Below are 17772 nucleotides of genomic sequence, written 5' to 3' on the forward strand. Positions count from 1 at the left end.
TTTTGCTTTGGCCCATTTGTAAGCACCCACGAGCTCACGTGACTTTTAAGAAGGTCACACGCGTCTAGCCCCGACCCCGGTTTGGTTCTAACAGGTTTAAGTTCAAATCTTCCTTGGCCCGGCCCCTTTTCCCTGTTCAAAACAGTCTTGGCGCCAGTTACAACCTGTGCAAAGGACCTGCCACCCTCCAGACTGCTCGCTTCTTCCACACGCGAAAATCCCACACCCTGCCTACTACCCTTTTGTTTCTCCAGCAAATGTTTTTCCATTTTAGTGAAAGTGCTTTTCTTGTTTGAATCCTCCAACCCTTTCTTGCCACGCAGCTCTTCTTCTTCAACCTTCTCATCTCCCTCCATACGAGCCTCTTTCCAGAACATCGATTCAGTGGATGAAACCAGCCACACTGAGTAGCACTACCTCTCGAGTAGCACCTCTATCTTCCGAGGTATCTCCTCAGGTTTTACTCCATTCAATAAAATGGAAGCTGAACGAAGGTCTCCCCAAAAGGCCCCTCCTAGTGATCCTCCACACATCAAAGCAATGGCTTCAGCAGTTTCTTGCTTCCACAAATGAAAGGGAAGACCTAGCAGACGCACCACCACTCCATCTTCAACAAAGAAATCTTTGGAGTTTGAACCCGAACACCATCTTGATACTGTGAAATTTCCAAGCTTAGCTTGGATGTTTAAAGCCTCAACTTCTACTCTGTTCTCAAGCAAATCCAGCAAAGCCTTGTTCTTCTCAAAGGATGTTAAAATAAATGTGCTCTTCAACTTTAACCTTGCTGTTAACAGATCTGCAACTTTCCTCCAGTCAAGAATGGGAGCTGAAGCTTCAACTATCAATTTACTTTCCCAATCCCCTCTCTGTATGTTTACTCCCATTCTGTAATTACCTGCCCCAGCTAACACGAAAGGAGTCTCTTGCTTAGTCTTGTTCACCATACTACTAGACCTGCTTATCTTCCTTTTTACTAATGCTTCTCTTTTTACACTCATACGTTTCAGCAGTTCACATAAGGCGTCAAGAACTGCCTTCCAGCCCTGACTCTTCCTTCCTTCTGGAAAGCAGATCATCTGCTTTCTACCCTTGCCAAAAAATTCTGTCAAGGAGATGAAATAACCTTTAAGGTTTCTCTTACACTACAACAACCCTTCTTCCAGATTCTGAGACAAGCTCTTTCCAACTATTTTGCTTGCCTTTGTTACTTGCACCTTCCACAAACTCCTTGAGCCCTTCAATTACCCCCAGTCCTTCTAACAGCACCATCCCTCTCTTTGATTCCCTGATCTTCAAGCTCAGCTGACCATTTAATCTCTGTTCCTCAAATAGGAGTTCCTTAGATTCAATCTTCAAAACTTTTTTCTAACGGCCTACCTCCACGAATTCTCCCATCTCAGCTCCTCACCCTCTCACCAACTCAGACAATGGCACCAGATGAAAACACAGTTCCTCTCCCTCTCACCCTCTCAGCAACCTTCTCTTTGCTTCACCCTCTCACCCTCTCACCATCTCAGACAATGGCACCAGATGAAAACACAGTTCCTCTCCCATCTCAGCTCCTCCCCCTCTCCCCCTCTCACCCTCTCAGCAACCTAGAAAAGCCCATGGTTTGAAGGGGAAAGAATAATGCCAAGTGCCTATCTCTTCATGTTTGTATCCTTTGTTTGGCTAGTGGTGAGACCCTTCCTCATTTACCGATTTCCTGCTCTTTTGTGTCTTGCATTTGGGATTACTTTTTCTCACTCTTTGATTGCAGATGGGACCAGCCACAAGATGTAGTTAGCTTATTCAGCTCTAAGTTTCTGCAGCAACACAAGAAAGGGCAGAATGCTTATGGAAGGCAACAAGGGCAGCTATAATTGGGACCATTTGGGAAGAAAGGAATCAGAGGATTTTCAATGAGAAGAGCAGATTTGGAGAGGAAGTAATTGAAACAATAAAAATCAGATCTGTCCACTGGGTAAAAACTGTTGATACCTTCAAAGACATTTCAAAGGAAATGGAAGCAAGTGGCACAAATGGAAACACATAAAGAAATTATGAAGTTGGATTGGAAACCACTAGAGCCAAATAGATTCAAGCTGAATTTTGATGGAAGCTCCCTAGGAAACCCTGGAAGGGCAGGAATAGGGGGAGTTTTCAGAAATCATCATGGAGATGTTGTGGCTTTATTCTCAGGACCAATTGGGTTCGGAGACTCAGTTCAGGCAGAGACAATGGCACTCTAACAAGGCCTGAAATTAGCAGAACAATTAGAAGCAAGAGAATTGGAAGTGGAAGGGGACTCACTTTTGGTCATCTCTTGGGCTAAGCAAGCAAAAGCAACATCATGGAAATATAGACATGTATTTAGGGAGATCGACATTCTTGCTAAGAGTCTTAACGCTACATTTGGGTTGGTTAAAAGGACAGCAAATGGAATGGCAGATACTCTAGCAAAACAAGGAGTTGATAGACCTACTTTATTTTGGGCAAAACTGTAACTGGCTGTATCAAAACAGAGGGGTGTTTACCTCTGTAATATGGGAGTTTTTTTATAAAGAGATGTACTCTGGAAGCAGAGTATTAAAGTAACTATAATATGCTTTTTTAATTAATGAATAAATTCTACTTTACTGATAAAAAATATACTATAGCTCTATGGCCCTCTTTGAGGCTGTTTTTTTTTTCTCCTAGCCACTTCCTTCTGGTCCAGTCATTTTTCCTTTCTTCCCTTTCTTCTGGACACTAACTTTGAATCCCTTCTTACATTCTTGTTATTTTCAATCATTAATAATGACCAAGAATATTGTAACATTTTTGTTGGTCAGCAACATTAATCAAATTTTCTTATTAATATTGCATAAGTAAAAGTAAGGCATCATTCCAAAGGTTTGGAATGAAGGCAACCAATTTAACATCAGGTTGGCATGTCTACAGAACAGAATACAGTTTTACAAACTAAACGCAAGGGATGATGCTCCCCAAGCTGGATCTTTGCTTGTTACTCCTCATTTACTATGAGCATCTGTAAGCTTGTCAGACTATTTGCTGACCTTGGACCCCCCCCCCCCCCGGTTGCAATGCCCCCCCTCCCATGTGGTGGGATGTGAATATAACAACTTGATAAAACTAAATATTACATTAACATTATATGATTTAATTACCAATAACAAACAATGTATGATTTAACTTGTAACAACCATGACCACCTTGATCATCCATGTTGTTACTTGGCGTTGCCTACTCATCCCTATGCTAACGCTTTGGGTTCACTACCTAAGCAAATAAGCAATGACCTAAACTTTGCTCCGGAGATACTTTCACTCCACTAATGAAAAGTTGGATTATAAAATAAACAAAGTTCAAAGTATCAAAACCACATAGTATCAGAAAGGCTTTTCAAAGACATCATAATACGCTTTGGATATGCAGGGATATGGTGGAAAAAAATTAAGATACAGATATATACATTGGGAAACTCAAATAAATATCTAACACTAAATACAAGTTTTAAATGACTATAAATAAGTCATATACACATAAAAAACACATACTTCAATGGTTTATAGACTTTATATGGAGTGTGAACTATTAGGACATTTGGTAAATGCTAAAAAAAGATGGAAGAACAAAAATATGCATGTAGATGAGTATATCTTAATTCTCAGAAAATCAATATAATTTATTTTAATATTTATAAATATATAAAATTTACTAATCAAATTTTAGTATTTATTGACAAACATCCACTAAGATGAGAATTTAAGATTCAAAATTCATGTAACTATGACAAGTAATTGGAGCATGGTGTAGTGGTGGATTTGTTGCCTTTCAACCTAATGACCAAGGTTCAAATCTTCCTACTTGTAGTTTTTATACCAAAAGATTATTAGCCATACCACCGACTAGCAAAGCTGATATACACCTTCCATTCCTCAACAATTTCTATTTTTGGGTTTTCATTGTCCTATAATTTGTCTATTGCAGAAATAAATAAACTGAATTTTATCAGTTTTCCACGTTAGCCCATACCAAAGATTTAGGGACCTTTTTCCCCTACATTTTAAGGCCAAAGAATGGGAAGGCACTATTGAAAAGCCAATATGGATAAATGAGTAGTCAATGAATTAATAGTTCTCTTTTTAAATTGTAATTCTTTACAAAGAGGACAGTCTTTATGGGATAGAGGAAGTCACATTTTTGAAGTTCCAATAAAAATTCCATCTTCCCTAGTGTTTCCCTGAAACTGGATCCTTTCAAAGTTTCCCAGTTTTTAAGATTAAAAGTTATCTCGTAATTGAATTTGCAAACTTTGCAGGGGAACAACAATAAGACAAGCAAGGGACATCCACATTTCTTCCTTACAGTTTACCAACATCTTTTTTTTTAATTATGTAACACAACACGTTTCTTTTTCTCTAGAAACTTCCAGCTTTTCCATAAGTAGCCAGATTTGGCATTTATTAATCAGCAAAATATTTTATCTTTCTTTGACTGGTAATGTGGTGTCTATGCTTTAATTTCTTATGTACTCCCTATTTGGTCTAGATCAGCTCATCAGCTAAAAATCAAAATGCAAATAGCCTCCTTCAGTAAGGTCATAATTTGGTGTAGAACTAAGATAATACCATAAAGACTTATCTCTCCAAGGAAATTTTTATGCATTTGAAATTTAAACAAGTTTAACCAAATAACAATAATATCTATTTCTTTCAATATAGTCTTGGATAAGGAAATTCAGTACTCACAGATCAGGATTAGTCTCAATCTTGTCAAAAAAATTTCCACTGGTGGGATTCAATGAACTGATAATTCTATCAACAACAATATCAGTATCCACATTAAAATATTGCTTGTATGACGAGATGCTAAGCACTCCCTTCCAATTGTTTGTTGCTGGTTGTTCATCTCCACCTATGCAGACATAAAGGTCATTATGAATACGGAAGAATTATGGAAAATATATTGGACCAATCAGTGACTGCAATAAATTGCAAATGCATGTCCCTTGTCATATCATAGTTAGACTATCTATACTTTTGTGAAGATGCTGGCAAAGAAAGAAAAAAATGCAAAGATAATGAACATGAAGAAAACAATAACTGCAGTAAAAGATCGTCAAGGAATCAGGATATGAAAGACAAATTAAGGGGACCATAATGTAGGTGCCCAGACTGCAAAGATTCAAGGAACCGCAATAGATCAATCCCATCTTTTAGAAACTAGGGGGTTTTAGGGGAATTTTTTAAAGCTGTTTTAATAAGATTAAGAGGGACCTTGATTATGGGGGATGGTTGAACCAAACATGGTTTTCACCAAAGTTTGATAGGACAATGTAAAGAGAGGAGTTCCTCTCTTGAGAGAAGGGTGTGAAGATTGAAAATTGATGGAAATTGAAAGGAGATTTATTAAGGATGAATTCAGTCTCTTATTTGATAATGAATGATGGGTTTTCTTGAAGATTTTTTATGGTCCCATTGAAAGAGAAGAGAAAAAGAGAGAGAAAGATCAGAACCTATGATTTACTCCTATTTGTTCAAATTGAACTACATAACCATTACATAAAAACATATTCAATGTAATAACGCAGAAGTGAAGCAACATGTGGATTGCACCAATCTGCATCAAGCACTGAACAATTCAAGCATGCAAAACTTTCAATTTGTTTATTTATGTCCTAGTTGCATTACTTCATGTAGCCAGTGTAATGTTAACCATCTTGTATTCCTAGTCCTAAGAGATCAGTTCTTCACCTCATAAAGGCCTCTTTATGTAGCTAGTGTGATGTTAACCATCTTGTATTCCTAGTCCTAAGAAGGGGTTGGTTTTATATTTTAGTCATGGTTCATTCTATTATAGGATTAGGGATTAGATATTAGTTGGATTTTTGTTGCTTCTTTAATGGAAATTCTGCTATTTGAGATCCTACTTGCTAGAACTAAGGCTTAAAGTATTTGAAGGGTCTTTGTTTATGCTTATTTTAGAAGTTGATAGACCATTATTGATTTACAAACAACAAAAATAGGATTTAAAAAGTGATAAGCCATTACAAATGTGTAAAGCACATAAGAATTTACCAAAAAAAATAATACCAATAAAGTAATCTACAAAAAAAAAATAATAAAAGAGACATGTTCAAAAAAAAGGCACATGCAGACCTTTTGAAAAGCTATGTGCCTAGGTTCAGGCAAGGTGCATGCTTAAAATATACTTTGCCTATGTAGTAAAGCATGCGTTATGCCTTGCCTATGCACCTAGGCATGCCTATCAAAACAAGATGTTTTCATCATGACCTCACTTTTATGGTCATAAGAGTTAAAATCGTATTGAGTATTATTCCGTTTGCAATTTGTTGGGGATTTTTGCAGGGACAAAAATAGAAAACATTTTTTAATGGGAAACAAAGAAACAATAGAATACTTGTGGCTAATATTTGTTTGTTGTTATTGAATTGGCCAATGGGGAATCCTGATTTTAAAGATATGGTTAGATCATCTTCTGGAACCAACTTTTATCCCCTTTAGATTATTTGTTTAAGATGTTTAGTTTTGGTGTTTTTCTTCTCCTTTGTATGTAAACAGTGGTTCTTAGGGTGAAGTCACTTCACCTTGATTTGTAGTTATTTTTTTATTATTATTAATAAAAGTTTCACTTTATCATTGAAAAAAAAAACATTGATTTTAGAAGAGGTAGTCACAGGGATTTAACAAGAAAAGCATGGAGACGAGAATTTGGATCCAAGGTCTTAAAGAAAGAAGAATGAGTGAAGCAACCAAACTCTACCATCCCTGCCGGCAGACTAATGAAAAACATCTTTTAGGGAGTTGATAAGACTCATATATCACCTCTTCACTCTCATGATCACAGATGCCTCTTCTAAAGTGGAAATCCCAAGAGATTTTAGATGCAGATAAGGAAGCTAGCTCTGAAATCAGTCCAATTTTGTAAAGGTAATGGAACAGCCAAGTACAATAAGAGCAGAGTGTTATTTTCCCATTACAAGTCTTACCAACTGATCCTTGACCTTTGAGAAGGGGTCAGACCTGACATTCTATTAACTGTAACTTGTCCAAATCACATCTCAATACACAATCTTGGGTTTGTTTGATACATAATTGGTACACTCCATAACTAACACCAAAATCAAGAATGAAGAACTGAAAGCAGAAGTAGTGCAATGGAATGGGAACTCATGGAGAATAAATATTGATTGGACACTTTGTACACCATTGTGCACCATGCCAGGCTCCAAGTAGATAATGTCAACCCACTATTGGCAATCAAGTAATCTCTCTTAGTTTATAGTTGTGGTCCTAATAAATGGATACAATGTCTTATAAGCAAGAAATCCCTCTTCTTTCAATAAGCTATGAATTCTATGATAATATATTCCAACATCAACAAGTAATAAATACATAAGATGTCACACTTGTGCACAGTCATAAAGTAACATATTTCTTCACAATGTATGAAATCCATGAACTTTATTTTCCTACATCAAACGGTAAAAAACAAAAACATAAGAGATTTACACTTGCAGCACAGTCACAAAGTTACAAGCACCATGTTTAAAGCTTAGTCTACTTTTTTTTTTATTATCAATAAAGCTCAGTCTACTTAAATGTATAAGGTGCGTGCAAGTGGTAGAGATACTCAAAAAGGATGGGCGTTGATTATTTAAAACATTAAACAACTAAGTAAATGAACTGTCTCTCCTAGTATACTGGGATACATAGGCTAAGCTTTCCCTACGTCTACTGCAGGGCCTGCAGATGATATATATCAGCTGTTTGATTTATCCCCTAAATTAAATATTGTTGTAAATGCTCAAAATATACCCAAAGTCCATGATAGCAGAAGTAGATATGGATTCAGTGATTCAAAAATGTTGCTCATGCAATATCCACAGATGGCAAGTTTCTCTTCACAGCTTGTAAATGTTGGATTGCAGATGGCAAAGAAAAAATTTAGGCTAACTTAATCAAAATAATGATCAATCAGTAGCGGACTTGGTAAGGTTTTGTTTCAGGAAAAGTTGCAGAAGAACTTTACTATTGGCACATTAAACTCTAAATTTTTATTATTGTATTGTTCTAATGCACCTGTATCTGAGATAAAATTAACTTAACCATTATTGTCTTATTCCAATACACCTGTATCTGAGATAAGATTAGCTTAACCTATGATTTTTTATTAAGCTTCCAAAATAATGGAAATAAGTAAACAATAGGATACTATTTGCTAGTGGCATACCATTTGGGCTATCATCTAGAGCTTGATACCCATGCCCTCTATCAGCTCTGTTGGCAGGAGGAAATATTTGCAACTTTGCTTCAGGAACTACATAACAGTTGAAAAAGAAAAACAAAAAGGTAGCATAAACTGTGTGATTCAAGCACAGTACAAAAGAGAGGGGAAAAAAGAAAGAACAAACTATTCCAAAAGGTAAAAACAATTAGAGGTTTTAATCTAGTACCCTCGTGGTTGGTTGGCTTTTTCTCTTCACTGACTACAGCCTGCGCACAAGGAAAAATAAGAACAGAAAGGGGAAAACAATAAAAATATAAAAAGGAATGTGTACATATTACAGCTCACCAACTAGATAGAATCAGTATAATCCATAAATAAAATTACATGGTTTACAGAAATGATAGCAACACTTTTTTTATATTTTTATCAGCAACAAAGAAACATTAATATTATTAATCTAAACAGAAATATAAATCATTACAACAGGTCTGAAAGCAATCAGGCATTCCCTCCCCCACAGAAATTTACAACCATGCCCCAATCAAACATTCTAAACATCCTTTACTTTACAATTGAGCCCAGAAATGCTAGCTCCTAGTTGCCCCTTGTTTAGCAAGAAAATCAGCCAAATCATTAACTGATCTATTAACCAATTGTATTGTTAGCCATCTGTTCCTTGAAGCTATCTGAATCTTTTGATCTCATTACTATAGATCCAAAATTTGCTACCATCCTTCAACCTACTTATCACAAATTTTTGAGTCTCCTCCAATTACAAGTCTTTCCACTCCCAATTTCATTGCTTTATGGACCCCCAAAACTACTATCATCAGTTCTGCCCCAAAATTCAACTTCAAGAAACCCCTCTCTGGTGAGAACCAGTTTCTTATCACATCCAGCTTTTTATATGATGATCCTGCCACTGGGCCCCCAACTTCTAATAATTTCATCCATTGTATAGTCTGAAAATATATCCATAGTCTTCAACCAATGTGCCACCCTCACTATAATATTTTCTATTATTGCCTCCTTGCTTCTCTTATTGTCCTCAAATATTTGAGCGTTCCTTTCCTCCCTCTGTAAACCACAGCTCCACTCTTGTTCTTTTTCTCTTTTACTTACTCTCTATATCTTATCATATAAAACTATAACCTTCTTTAGCTGCTAATTTGATGTGAAATTGCTTTATTAAATATTTGTTCTTTTTTTTTTCTGAAAGAAAGTGAAGTATGGTATTAGATGAAAACAAAAAACAAGACATGTACAACAAGTTTCTGTACCCAGGACTTACAAAAGCTAACCATACAGCATTACGATCCCAAACCCTGATTTAAAAAAAAAAAAAAAAAAAAAGATTCCCATGTACAAAAAAGGAATCATATTTTGTTTTCATAAACAGCTTATGAATAGCTAGCCATGAAAACAACTTTTTTTTATCAATGCCATGAAAACAACTTTCCAAAATCCTTCTGAACTAAAGAGTCAGTGGAGCTGCTTTTACCCTTAAAAATCCTAGCTTTCCTTTCCTGCCACAAAAACCAAAAAACCACAGCTGGGACCAGATTCCAAACCAGCCTTCCCTTTCTGGACAGCCCTTCTACCCTCCAACTTTTTAAGAATTCCACTAAACAGGTTCCAAAACATAGACCAAATTCATAAGAAAACTTGCAATGCAGCAGTAGATGGTCTACCAATTCCAGATGCCCTTCACACACAGTACACAGTCAACTAAATCCAATATCAACCCTCTTCTCACCAGGAAAAAAAAAAGAAGAAGAAAAGAAAGCTACCTTTGTGGGAACATTCTTATACCAAATGATGTTAACTGGGACTACCTGCTCCTCAGAACCCAAGAGTGCTTTGTAGAAAGATTTCATATGAAACTTTCCTGACCCTTCCCACTGCCATACTCTTCACCCATCTTTTCTTGAGTACTATACAGCAAGTGAAGCATTTCCGTCATGGCATCCAGCTCCACTCATTTAGATTTCTTCTAAACGGGGGTAACCACACCACCTCTCCTTCTTTCCTCTGTAAATAATCCATTACTCTAGCTTCTTTGTCGACAGGAAAATCAAGCAAAGCAGAGAAGGCTTCGGCCAGAGATTTGTCTCTACACCAAACATCCTTCCAAAATCTTACCCAAGATTCATCCCCTATCTTAAACCTTACTCCTTTTAAAAACTGAGCATGAGCCTTTTCAATTCCTTTCCAGTTTCCACACTGAGCAGCCGTAAGATTGGTTTGGTGGATGCTGATAGGAAAAAAAAAGATTGGTTTGGTGGACCTGGGTCCCAACACAAATATCTAACGCCATATTTTGCCTGAACCACCCTCCTCCATAGGCCCCTTTGCTTGTCCCTAAATCTCCAAAACCGTTCTCCCAATAAGGCAATGTACATATCCTTTACTAATATTGGTTATATTAATGTCCATAGTTTTCAAGGTGCCAAGGCGAGCTAGGCGATGGATTTTTTCAAGTAAAAAGCACATATCCTAGGGTAGTTCCCTAGGCTCCGTAACCCTTTTTTTTATCAACAACTCAAAGAATTTTATAACCATATTTCCTTAATAATCATCCATAATTTTCATAAGAAAAGTATAAACTACAGGTTAAAGTAGAGAAAATCATCATATTCATGAGAAAAAAAAAAGAATAAAGAAAAGAAAGTTGAAAAAATATATAGGGGCTGAACCCCTATTTTTGTTATAGGAAAAGAAGAAAATAAAATAAGGGAGGAGGAGGAGAAGAAGAAGAAGAAGAAGAAGAAGAAGAAGAAAATGTGCTGATTAGACGAAATTTTAAGTTCTTCCTTACTTATTGGTTCAGGTTTTGAAGTCTTTTAGGGTTCAATACAGCACTTAGCAATGTATGTGTTGATTAAACCCTAACAAGTAAGAAAATAATAAAAATAAATTAGTATATAAACACACAAAATGAATATTTTAGTTTAATAATGTCTATTTTATAATTATAATCTGAAAAAATTAAGAATATAAAAGTATTTTATAACACAATGTACGAAACGGCTTGGCGGTTATTTATCAAAAAAAAAAAAAAAAGTCTTGGCGATTAGGTGAGCTGAGCCTCCAAGGGTGCCTTGTTGCCTATGTATCGCCTTGACAGCTATGTTAATATCATTTTTGAAAGTACTGAAATTAATATAATTGAAATAATATTGTCCTAGATATTTTGGTTTCTCATCGCTTAGGCATTGCCTAGGCAACTAGGTGAGTAGGCACCCCATTGCTGCATAGAATTGCCTAGGCTCATTAACAACTATGATTCAAGAAACAACAAATAATTTTATCAGGCACTGCAGCAAAGGAACATCAAATAGCTTAGTGCAAAAGCTAATGCTAATTAATTGTCGTTTAAGCTACATATCTTTCCCTGCAAAAATGCTAGAAGACCTTTTACTTCATCAACAATCTTACACTATGCATGTCAGTTCGTAGATATACTGATTACAGCTTCCAGTTGCATTGCATTTTAAGAGCAAAATTTAATCTGTTTTGAAGCCGACCCCATATAATTAGGACAAGCCTTTGTTGAGTTGAGTATTTAATCTGATTTATAATATCCAACAAGTGCTGTAAACATACATAGCAATTATTGACTGGGCCATTTCCAGGTATTTCTTCACCAAGAAAATACAAGAAATTTCCAAAATTAGATTTTTTTTTACATGATGGAAAATTAAGTTGACTTAAAGCTTTCTTTAAGGACTCATCAGATGCTAAACTAGTCTCGAAATTTAGCTTTAGTCGCTCTTCCAAAACGCCCAAGTAACCAATTAACGAAATTACATTTTCCTTTTGTAATTCAATTCGATGTACCGAGAATTTAATATAGGAATAGCTGAAATGGAAACTGAACTTACTATATCGATTTTACAATGTGGATAAATATGCAACCCCTTAATGCATTAAAAAAGAAAATCCATAATATAAATTAAGAAGGATATAACTGGTTAGTGGTTACATGGAAATATCAAATAGCCAAGCATCAATAAGCGCCAAGAGAAAGATGGATTCATCGGTTGAAACCGAGGAAATCCCATTGCTCTCGACATTGAATATCAAGAAAATTATATGTTGATGGTTAACCGATACAAACCTAAAACCCAGGGCAACTTTGTGAGAAAATACAGATGAGAAGGAGAGATGGAAATACTTACAGGAACTGAACCTAGCAAGTGACTGGAAGGAAGGCTGGTGAAAGATTCGTCCATGGCGGATAATCAAAAGGAGAAGGTCGCTCTTAGCATGCAACAAGAAAAACGTAATCTCGGCTTCAGATCGCCACTGATTCCGAAACCGCGAAACCTGCCCTACTACATTCACTTTTCGTTCTGTTAAAGTAACAACAAGGGAGAAAAAAGATTGAGTTCAATAGGGACCTCGTGTCTCTGTTCTTCGCGTCAGGATCTGCTGCTCACAGCAGTGTGTATAACGGGCTAAGTATCCAATCACGAGTGAACACGCCGGTCTGTGACTCGCGAGCAGCAGATCTGGAGACTGGAGTTTTGTTCTAAACCGGTCGAAGGATCTATTCCTTCTTTTATAACGGAAAGTTATTTTTGGGTTAAGCGTTAAATTAATTAATAATTATTTGGCGGCTTTCAACCTTGCCACGTCATATAATGACATTATATTTTAGCGGCAAAAATTTTAAATAAATAAAAAGGAAAATCAAATAAAAGAAGAAGGGTCGTCTTCTAAATTCATCTTTCACTTTTGCCCATTTCTCTTAAACTTTCAAAATCTTCAGAGACCCCCCTCTCTTAGAGGTTTATGCTTATTGCTTAGGAGATGAACTATTTTTGTAACTTTACTATATTATCCTCCCCTTTGAGGTTGCACAAAATGTACAATGAAATTTATTATACTATCCCCTATCTGAGATTTATGGGTTATTTTTTCATCCAAATGGACTTGGGACCTTTGGTTGGAGAAGGATAAAAGGAAAAATATTTTTTTTCTTTTTTCTTTTATGTTTTTTTAAACAATTATTTAATAGAGTATCAATGTTGGTTTGGTCATTAAGGCTCAATTTGTAAGGAATACAAATGCAAATAGAGGGAGTGCAAAACCTTATATTTTGTATTATTTTGTATGTATTTGCATTTGTCTTATTTTCAAACTGAGCCTAAAAGTAATTAACTGACAACCTCTGTTAATAGACTAATAGTAGATTATGGTAACATAACAAAAATTCTTCCATGGGTCTTTGAAGGTTTTAAAATTTCAATGTAAATTTAAAAGAAATGGAAAAAAAAGAAGTGAAAGGAGAGTTCTAGATAATAACCCCAAAAAAATGGTAGAAATGGCAAGCTGGAATAGTATGTATATACTTGCAACAAGATGTGTAACAATTTTTGGTATATCCAGTCTTGTTGGCATTCAATAAATTTGAGCTTTGATATCTGGAAAGTTAAAGAAAAAAATCTCTACAAAAGCTGTAATTAAGCTCAAATCTTGGAGAATTTGCTTTTCTGCCCCTATATATCTCTGAATGCAAGGAAGTTGTTTGGTGATTTGTAACTTATGAAAAATCCCGTATTTTACAGCTTTATCCTTTAGGATGAAATATTTGGTACATTTGGATGTTGGTACCATTGAATAATAATTTGAACAAAATAATGAATATTGGACAATAATAATAACATTTATAATAATAATAATAATAGTTATTATTATTATTATTATTATTATTATAGTACAACGACAACAACAATAGTACAATTAATATATATATATATATATATATTATACTACTATTAAAAGTGTGAATAAGAGTGTTGAATTTTTGTTTGACTAAAATACCCAATTTTTTAATTTATTCCCTCTTTAATTATAAGGATATAAATGTAATTTGAACAACTATTTTTCTCTTCATTCAAATCCTTCTTATTAAGTATTATATTTAATTTAATTATTAACTTCCATTAGCATTAACTAAATCCTATTCGTGGCTAAAATGCCTTTATCTTTGAATTTAGTCACTCTAATTGTGAGGGCACAAAATGTAATTTGAACTACCACATTTCTACCCAATCAATTTCCTCTCATTAAATCTTATTTTAAAGTATTAACTTCATTTTTACATTGAATCCTGTATTAATTGACCATATTAAATAAAAATAAGGGTATGTTTGGTTTGCAGTCGGAATCGGAATCGAAAACGAATTCCTCCGGAATTGAAATTGGAATGGTCCATTCCCATAATCTGTTTGGTTTAGACGGGAATGGGAATGAAAATTAAAATCAGCATGAATGGGATTTCATACCCAAGGGAGGGGTAGGGAATGGCCATTCCCTCAAATGGGAGAATGCCATTCCAGCAGGAATGGGAATGGGATTTCGATTCCGCCCAACCAAAGAGTTGCTATTCCGATTCCAAATCCCTATTCCCACGAACCAAACGGGGCCTAAGTGTGATAAAGAATAATTATTTTATTGATGATAGAAATAAAATACAAAATTTAAACCAACCCACAAATGGAATTGTTTTCCTATTTGGATACAATTTTACTAATTGTATCTATCTCCATTACTCTTGACAATATAAAATCCATGTTCATTAAAACTGACCCAAAAATAAAATTATTCTTCCATCAATGTGGTGGGTAATCAATTCAACCATCTACGTCAAATGGTTCAACCCATGATGTCATAGTTAAATAATAATATTTTTAAAATAAAAATAAATACAAAAAAAATATAGAAAATTCTAGGTACATTTCTAACATGTTATGTTAATAATCTTAAAGAAAAATAAGCATAATAACCAAAAATTATATTTTATTCATGATAAAAATGAAATACAAAATTTAAAATTTATCGGAAATCAAATTGTTTACCTATCTGGTTGTGGGCCAATAGTTCAACTTTTTAGGTCAAACATATCAATCCTTGATGTCATAAATTAAATAGCAAAAAAAAATTATAATATTATATAATCATCATATCAAACAAAGTACAGGTAGTAAATAAGAATTATTTTTATATGCATAGGAATGTAAAAAAATCTTAAAAAATAGAGACATTATTACTATCATCATCATCACCATCATCTAAAATTGAATTGGGTGTAATGATGTGAGCTTGTGAAAGTGGCTTAGGCCTTATGGCCCATTTGGGATGACTAAACTAAGATTCAGTTAAGTTGATTCAATTGCTTTAAAGTGCTATGGGGTAAGCTATTCGAAGAGGTTGAAGCATGGTCTTTAAAACCGACCTGGTGACTGAACCGGTCAGGGGTCCGGTTTTCGGGTCGACTTGAACGGTCGGCCCTTTCTAACAAAAATAAAATAAAGTAATTGAAAAACGGTCAAAACCATTCGAACGGTAAACTAGCCGGTTCAGTGGTTTGCTAACCAAAATCAACGGTTTTGAGGGAAACAAAACCGGTCAGGTGATCGATTCCCGATTTTTCCAGTCTGACCATCCGGTCCAGTCTGATTTTGAAAACCATGGGTTGAAGTGGCAACCTTTCAAATGATTGACTGGCAACCAATTTGGGCTCTCTAGATTTTTCACCAAACATAAATCAGTTGTTGTTGTGCTTTAGCTAGGGTTGTCAATGGGTCAATTCTACATGTTCTACATGATCAATTGACTTATGAGATTTGGTCTTAATTAATGACTAAGTTGGTTTTGGTTCTTTCTTGTTCCGAACTAATTTAGATCCAAACTAATTACTTTGTTAATATTATATAAAGGTCCCTTAGTTTTTTTATAATTTTTATTAAATTTTATATCTAAAAGGCTAAACTTGATAGTAATATCAGATAATTTTAGTTAAAACATTTGTCTTTTAACATATAAATAATTTATTATTCTATCACTATTTTTATTAAGGTTATTTATGAAAAATTAATGTTATTTTATTATTTATATAAATAATTATAATTAAGTATACAATATAATTATATCTGTCACACGTGATCAATTATCCCAAGAGACAGTGTTGGATCTATGCTTTTGTACCCCAATTAATAATTGATTCTAGAAACGTTCTATCCCAACCCATACACGATCCATTAACAGCCCTAGATTTGGCCCTCCCAAACGGGTACTTATATACACTTAAGCATGGATTTAAGCTCCATCAAGGCACTATATTTGGTTTGAAGGAAAAGGTAGGAAAGAAAGAAAAAGTAGAAAAACCTATACAAACCTTGTATGGGTTTTTATACCATTCCCTTGCTTTTTCTACATTTTTCCTTCAAGCCAAACACAGCCTGTCTAATAAGGGGGATGTGCACAACTGCATACCCTACGGGCCTCACTAATGGACGGTCTTGGTGTATATTTAACACACTTGTATCAATTAAAATGTTTTTAACGTATAGAGCAAGGTTTTTAAAACAGAACCGGGCAACGAATCGGTCAGGGGTCCAGTTTTCGAGTCGAACGGTCTGATCATTTTTATTGAATGGACGGCTTGTACTAACAAAAAAAAAATTTAAAAATAAAAAAACGACCAAAACCATTGGACAGTTCAACCGCCCAGATCAACGGTTTATTGACTAAATCAAAAGTTTTTAAGGAAATAACGGTTCTGGGGTAAAACGGAACCTGATCAATTTCCAATTTCCAATTTTCCGGTTTTAAAAACCATGGTATAGAGTGGAATGAATATACAAGAGATAAAAGGAAGTTAATACACTAGGTGCATTTTAGTCCTATAAAAATTGTTACTTCCCCCCTTTTTTTAAAAAAAATTTTGCCTTCTAAAAGTTAATAATGAGACAGTGGGCCATTTCCTTCATGGTTCACTAAAGCCTAAAGGTGACTTAAAGCAGTATGATATAAATACGGTGAAAGGGGAGTTTTAAGACATCAATATCTATACTGGTAATTGTGTAGGTGCATTTCACGTGGTAGTTGACTGGTACGGTAGTATGATAATAAAAGTAACTATAATATAATATTCTTTTTTAAACTAGAAATGTATAATAATAATACTTGACATCTATCATTATACATAATAATTTGGGGCTTCAATTTAAAAAATATACCCTCATTTAAAGTTGTAATAGTAAAATGGCTTTATGTTGATAGAATGGTTGATTTGTAATGAAAAATACCCTCATTTAAAGTTGCATGTGGCATGGTTGTTTTCTTTTTCTTTTTTTTTATTTCATTTTTTTTAACATGGCATGTTGTGGACATGAATCAAACTATTTGTAAGGCATTCAAATTCGACTCATCAAAAGATTGATTCAAATCAAGTTTTGAACCAAGCCTTAGTGCAATAGATAGGTTCGATTGCTAATTAAGTGGAGAACCCCTCCGTACTATGGGTCTGTGCCAAAAACCTCTGTACTTTGTTTTGAGACAAAGAACTCCTTCTCCGTTAAATCGAGTAAGGTGTTTATTTGATGAAAATACCCTTCGTCGAATTAATATTTTCAATTTGGCGAAAATAGACACCCACTTTGCTTTATGTGCGACCATCTTTTTCATCTCTATCTCCAATTCTCTGACCATGAACTTTTGAGTTCAAAAGTGGGAATCTTTGAATGA

At 34.8% G+C, this 17772-nt stretch overlaps 1 protein-coding gene across 2 annotated transcripts in view; it reads right to left on the reverse strand.

The window, feature by feature from the left end:
* Positions 1-12771, reverse strand: part of LOC104597089 (uncharacterized) — a 28117-nt gene extending 15346 nt beyond the window's left edge. For both annotated transcript variants that reach the window (XM_010258485.3, XM_010258484.3), the window contains exons 1-4: positions 12417-12771; positions 8462-8501; positions 8239-8325; positions 4734-4899 (exon numbers count right to left, since the gene is read on the reverse strand). In XM_010258485.3, the coding sequence (XP_010256787.1) occupies positions 4734-4899; positions 8239-8325; positions 8462-8501; positions 12417-12470 (347 nt within the window). In that variant the 5' untranslated portion in view covers positions 12471-12771. The remainder of the gene's footprint in view (positions 1-4733; positions 4900-8238; positions 8326-8461; positions 8502-12416) is intronic.
* Between the last annotated feature and the right edge of the window lie 5001 nt (positions 12772-17772).

Source organism: Nelumbo nucifera, chromosome 2 (genome assembly GCF_055504915.1).
Source record: "Nelumbo nucifera cultivar China Antique chromosome 2, China Antique-T2T, whole genome shotgun sequence".
In the NCBI taxonomy this organism is placed as follows: domain Eukaryota; kingdom Viridiplantae; phylum Streptophyta; class Magnoliopsida; order Proteales; family Nelumbonaceae; genus Nelumbo; species Nelumbo nucifera.